The following is a 6,460-nucleotide window of genomic DNA, read 5'->3' on the forward strand; positions in this document are numbered from 1 at the left end:
CACCCCCCAGGGTCACATGGTCCCCATGGACCAGCCCGAGGCCGCCCTCGACATGATCACGCGCTTCGCCAGGGGTAAGGGCCCCGCGCCGTCATCCCACGATGACGATGACGCTGACGATGACGCTGACGAGGATGACGACGATGTTGCCGCTGCCGGCCCCAGGCCATCGTAGGATCTGATGAGCAGTTTATGTGCACGTCGACGCAGAGACTGGCGGCGCCCTCCGCGTCCGCCACACCTGCGGCGGCTGCAGGCTTGGGCTGTGGGTGGGCTTTGTGCGCGGCTGCTCGCAGCGGCGCTGCGCATTCTGTTGCGGTAATTCTGGCTGGCCTTTCTCCCCGCTCTTGGCTTCGGCGTGTTTTCTTACATAGCTATTCTTGCTCTACGTTTCCCTCAAAGAACGCGACTGACTGTGCAGCAAGCAGGTTGCATTGGCTCGCGGATGGTGCTTGCGGGCGCTCGCAGCGACTTACGCACTGCCGTGTTGGCCGTGCAGAGCACGCGTGCACAAAAGGTGTGTGTGCAACAGGGCTGTATCAAACAGGAGTGTGCACATGTCTCGTGTAAATTGTTGGGCTCGCCTGTATGTGCATGGGAGTGCATGGAAGCATGGCCTCGACACTACACTACTCAGTTGTGCAAGTGTGCTTACGCAAGATCTGACACACATGCGCAACAGAGTTTCAAAGATGGAACAAAAACATGAGCAGGTTGGTGGCTATTCTTTTGGGGAGGGGAAAGGGCAGGGTTTGTTGGCGCAGCGCTTGGCGTGATAATGCGCTGACTCATTATGTTTTCATTGGCCCTGGACTCGATTGCTGGGGGCTTCTCATGGGTGGTTGGCGCTCGTCCAGCGGCTGCGGGCAGGGGTCATAGAAGCTGACCCACTGAGTCGTCCCCGACCCTCGCCCGCCCCTGCTGTGGCGTCCTCGAGCCACCTGCCTGCTGCTGAAGGCCGCACTGCTCCAGCCGCCTCGTGCAGCGCTCGCGCATGCACACATGGTTGATAACACATTATCACAGGTGCACCCTGCATGCCTGTGCTTGTTTGGCTCACTGTGTGCGTGCGTTCGTTTGTGCGCGCGCGCATGTGTGTGTGAGTGTGTGCGCGCGCGCGCGCGGGCGTGGGCGTCCGTGCAATGGCATTCAAACTGTGGACATGAGCAGGAGGTTGGTTTTTGACGCCGTCGAGGAGACAATCACCTGCCCGCACCGCTGCTCTTTCTTTCAGGCGCCCCGACGTGGCCGTTGTGGATGTGGATTGTTGAGCTCGTGTCAACCTTCTGTGTCCGTACGGGTTTGCGAGGGACGTACTCTTGGGGGGGAGGGATGACAACATTCAACTTTTGTACACAACTCAGGTGCAAGGTTTCTGGGGGATGAAGTTTGGGGCCACACGCTCACGTGAACCCCCTGGTCGCACGTGCCCAATTGCAATGCCCACTCCGTCGGGTCTGGGGGCGCCGCGTAAAGAGCAAGCTGGATTACACAGCAACCTGCCCCCCTGCTTTGGTCTGCCCCTTCTAATTCTCACTATGTTTTTTGTTAGAATAACACAAATCTTGCATGGGGGCTCCTGACCTTGCAGACACTTGTCAAACCATCCACGCGTATGCTGTTTATGCTAGCATGCAATGGATTGCCTGACATGCAGCTCCTGCCCTCATCGCAGCCTAGTGTGGCAGGGATTGAGCTGGCCGGGTGCGGCGATTGGGATCTCCCTGTTGGCGCCTGCTGCACGTGACCTGGTTCAGTGGTGTTGACGAAACTGGGGCGGCGCCCACCTGCTGCGCTTTGTTCAGCCAGCCGATCTAGTTGTCATGAGGCAAATCAAGCATACGTGTTTGTAACACACTAGTTTCAATTCTGGATCGCCCCGTTTCTTTTTTGAATTGAGTGCCGTGGGAGTTCTTAGGGTGAAATGCACAGCAGACCTTAAACAACACGGAAGCGAATGATTGAGGCACACCTTGCGGCGTGCAGAGCAAGCGGTCATCCATCGGCTGGGTGTCCGACACCCAGCCAGCGTGAGTCATGCACATTTGCATGGATTGGCCATGACTCTCGAGCGATGCCTGCCCGACGGCGCTAGAAAGGTGTCGAGGTAGCACAAGTAGCGGCAGCGCCGAACGCATCAGGCAAAAGCCAGCAAAATTGCAAGGGCCCCAACAGAGGACCTAGCTAGGATGTGCCGCCGACGCTCTCTGCCGCCCAGGCGCCAGGGAACAAGGCCTGTATCGTGCCGCCCATCACCCAGCGCCGCTCCTCCTCGGTCAACGAGTCAAACGCGGGGTCGGCCTCATCCAGCAAGCCCCATGCTTTGGAGTACCTGCGACCGGCATGGCAGCGATGGGGCCAGGCCCGTGAGCTGCCATGCGTAAGGCCCTACCTGGGGCGGCCTGCGCCTGCCGAACAGCCCACCCGCAGATCCAAACGCACCCAAGCCAGAGGTCCTGGAGCGCTCCAGGCCCGAAGCCCTATGCCCTTATCCCCAAGATGATCAAACCCAAATCAAACCAAGATGGAGAAGCCGGTAGACCAGGCGCTGTCTGCACAACCACTGCCCATATGCCTCACACAACCCCACCAGGCCGGCCCGCCCCGTGCCCCAACCCACCCACTCACCCGCCGTGCTCCTGCACCCAGGGCCAGTCGGTGCCCCACATCAGCCGCTGGGCACCAAACGCGTCCGCCAGCGTGCGCAGCGCCGCGACGGAGTCCTTATGAGGGTAGGGCTGCGGTACATGGTTGGGTGGCGGGCGGTCTGTCGAGGGACGGCGTGGGTGGCTGATCTGTGCTGAAGCATGCGCAGAGTGATCCAGGGTTTGAAGGGGAGTTGGACTGGCAGGCAGGTCCGGCCTGATAAGTGGAGGCACCGCAGGAGTAGCTACGGCGCCACGGCCAGCTCGGGCTACTATGCCCGGTACGAGCAAGCCTGCTGCTGCTAGGGTGTTGGTTCTTTGCCCGACCAAGCGTCGCACGCCCCAAGCAAGTGCTCTGGCCAACAGACCCTCAAAGAAACGTTCTCTGAGCCGATGCTGCAGTTGCTCACATACCTGCTGCGATACACGGAAGAAGGCTGAAGTCTTGACATACACCTGAGACATGCGGGAGAGATGCAGGGCACAGCATCAATCGGGGAGTCGAGTCGGCGGTGCGAGCAGGCAATCCCAGCACTCTGCCACTCCAGTCTCAAGGATCACGGGAATTTAAGCTCTGTGCTGCACCGTTGACGCCACAGACAACTCTGCAGGATCCCTCAGCCCCGCTTGACCAGAATTGCCAGCAGCGACGGCGAATCCAGCCGGGAATGCAGATGTTGCAGGCGCGTCAAAGGCCAAAAGGTGCAGGCCTGTGTGCATCCTCAGGCAACGCAAGCACCTGGGGGTGTCTCGCTAGGTTCAGAAGCCGCCGCCACTCCTCAGACCCCGTGTCCCCGCCCTTGCAGAACCCAAAGTGGTCGATGATCACGGGCGTACGAGGGTACGAGGTTGCGAGGTCCTCGATCTCGTCTATGTGGCCGAGGAGCCCCTTGAACGGCATGTGGCAGACGGGCATGCCCAGGTCACCGGCTGCCTGGTACATGGCCCGTCCGACCTGGGGTGTTACGAAGGGTTGGGACAAAAAAGAAGGCGCCGCTTGCATCAGGGCACACCTTGAACATGCTGACAGCACTGTTATATCAAGGGAACTTTGCAGGGCAGATCTCAGTTGACAGCTTGCACCCAGCAAGCATGTTGACATAGGACCCAGCATCCGTCTGCACCCTGCGGCCAAATTTCAAATGCCGCAACCCAGGTCAAATTTTCTGCAGCTCTCACAGAACCCGCGCGATCAGCACCTGAACAGCTCTGAATCCTGCCTCACCTCGTTGGTCATCTTCTCGCCCTCTGGCCAGAGGTAAGGGTTGAAGCGCACCGCCCTGAACCCGTGCTGCCGGTGCAGGCGCTCCACCTCGGCCGCGCCGCCGCCTGCGGGGGCGGCGCGTGTCGCAGCAGCCGGGCGTGTCGCGCTCCCCCATGCATCCGGGTCTTGAGGATCGTGGCGCCGGCCTAGCTGGCTCGCACAAACCAGATCCATTTGCCGAGAACCATTTGGGCATGTCATTGCCATCCAAATACCCCCCAAAAATCTCACAACTCCTTATGTCTCCACAGTTCTAGTAACAGCAAGGTTCAGAATCAGGCTGTTGCTGCGGACCCCATTGAACCAAACAGCAGCATGCCTTATGTGCCCACGCCTCACCGTCTGGCCGGGGGTCGGCTAGCAGGCATCCTATGAAGCGCGAGGGGTGGCGCTCCATGACTGATGTCACGTAAGAATGGTCGTACAGGTGATTTCCGGGCTGTGGCAAGGGTGTGTGGGTCAGAAGCTGGAGTGATTGCATGCTGAGTGGGCAAGGGAGATGGGAGGGCACGTGAATCAGCACAACATGACTTGGCTTGGTGCAGTTACTGCATGCTGTGCCAAGACACCTCCCCCTTCAGCAGCCGCTTGCCACCTCAGAGCTGCACAGCTGGTGCCTTTCCCTACAAGCAGATTCGCCATCTCTTGACTGCAGGTTTGTCACCCCAACCCCCAACCGCCCCTGCGCCGACCCAGTCAGCTGTGGCCCCTCGTTGCCCCATCTCGGCTACCCATCTTCCACGGCAATTCAGGGCCGGATCCATCCAATCGATAAAATGTGCCCGGCATAATCAAGTCTGGGCGCCCCCTTCCCCCCCCTCCCCACCTGGACTATTATGGCGCCGCTGACCCCAGCTGCCGCAAACTCATCCAACAACAGCTCCGCATACCCCGGCAGGGGCGGCTCAGGGCCCGTCGATTTCGCGCCGATGAGGGAGCCCGCGTAGGGGAACTTGTCTTGCTGCTCCGCGGGCGCCCACACGTGGACTTTGCGGGGCACGAGGTTGTCGGTGGCCAAGGCAAGGGGATGGGTTGAGGCAAGGCGCGGTGGGCGGGAGCGACGGTGTGGGGATGTGAAGTGTGATTCCGGGGAGGCCGGCAGTCCCTCGGAGGTTGGGGTGGTAACTTGCATTTCTGAACGAGTTATATGTATGAGTCGTTGCAGACAGGGAGCGCAGTGGGAAGCTTCTTAGCGGAGGCGCCGATGCCCGCACAGGCTCCTGCGACTGCGGGCGCTTGCATCCGTTCCCCCGTCCGCTGCAGCTGTTGCCCGCAGCCCATTGGCGCGTGCATGGTATATATGCGGCTTTTGCTAACATCAGCTGCCCGTAGCAGGGAAAATCGGCAAGCGGCGAGCCCCGCCATGCGCGTCGAGTGGTGGTGCAGAAAGCCATGGCATGCAGCAGCAGACATCCCGAAGCCCACCATGCGCATCGATCCGTGCCATGGCTATCACTGTTGCCGGGCGTCTGGACGTCACAGAAACCGCCAACGTGGCCCCAGCGAGGCCGAGAGATCGCCGCGTCAGGCTCATAGCGATCACTGAAGCTGCTGATTACTCATTCATAGCCATCGATCGTAACACGCAATTTTCCTGATGTCAAATTCGCAGCTCGCGACCGTCTGGCGCACACATGGCAAGGATCACCTTTGATGGTCACTGCGCAGGGTGTCGACCGTCACCCACCTCTGGGTGTGCAAGTGGTTGGCAAGTATGCATGGCTGGACGCGGCGTCCTGAACCCCTTGGCACGTCTCCAAGTACTTTGCTCAATGCAAGGATGCTGGTGGTCGCACACTGCAGCAGCTGTGCAGCAACTGCCACAGAGGGGAATTCAACAGACCACCAGAGGTGACTGTGCACATGCCATGCTGGGTGTGTGCGCCGCATTGATTGGAGCACATCTTGGAAACTTGAATTCGTATCAAGAAGAAGCATGTACGCGTTCATGTGGCCCGCGGGACCCTATGGCCTCATTTAGCTGGTGGCCGCAGCCTGACAAGTGGTTCTTGCTGCGGCGCCCAGTGCAGGTCAGCGGCCGTTGTTGCAGTAAGAGCAGTAATCGCAGTCGTTGCAGAAGGCACATCCAGAGAATTGAGGCTGCTCCCTGCAAGGTGATGTCAAGGGAGGATGTTGTGGCTCATGGTTGCCTGACTTGAGACGCGCAGCGGCCAAACAACTTCAGAGAAAGCAACACCCAGAGCGGTTGTGGAGGAAAGCCAACTGAGCGCAGGCAGTTGTCGTGCTTCCATTGAGTGCAGCACTGTTATTTCACATACTTTTTGTGCTTGGCTGCGGCCAATGCGATGCACACGCGATCGACGGACCCACCTGTTGCCAGCACAGCAGGCGCTGCAGCTCGCGCAGTAGGCGCAGCTGGCGTAGTCAGCGTAGCTATTGACTTTGACCCGCTTTCCGGGGCAGGACTCGCCACACTTCTTGCAGTCCTGGCAGGCCTGCTTGCCGTTCCAGCACACCTTGGGCTTGGCAGCGAGCGAACAAATCCAACCTGCTTTCCGTTGGAGGCAGGAGCGGGGAGCTTCACAGTGAG

The 6,460-nt window shown here is 59.8% G+C and overlaps 1 protein-coding gene across 1 annotated transcript; it reads right to left on the minus strand.

The window, feature by feature from the left end:
• Positions 1–2,184: 2,184 nt before the first annotated feature.
• On the minus strand, positions 2,185–4,306 carry MNEG_7170 (hypothetical protein; the record flags this gene model as incomplete). Its single annotated transcript, XM_014044356.1, has 6 exons — positions 2,185–2,332; positions 2,629–2,738; positions 3,060–3,101; positions 3,385–3,600; positions 3,871–3,974; positions 4,249–4,306. 6 exons carry the CDS (start codon positions 4,304–4,306, stop codon positions 2,185–2,187), a joined length of 678 nt encoding a protein of 225 aa, XP_013899810.1.
• Positions 4,307–6,460: the final 2,154 nt, after the last annotated feature.

This window comes from Monoraphidium neglectum, assembly GCF_000611645.1.
Source record: "Monoraphidium neglectum strain SAG 48.87 unplaced genomic scaffold scaffold01246, whole genome shotgun sequence".
NCBI lineage: Eukaryota > Viridiplantae > Chlorophyta > Chlorophyceae > Sphaeropleales > Selenastraceae > Monoraphidium > Monoraphidium neglectum.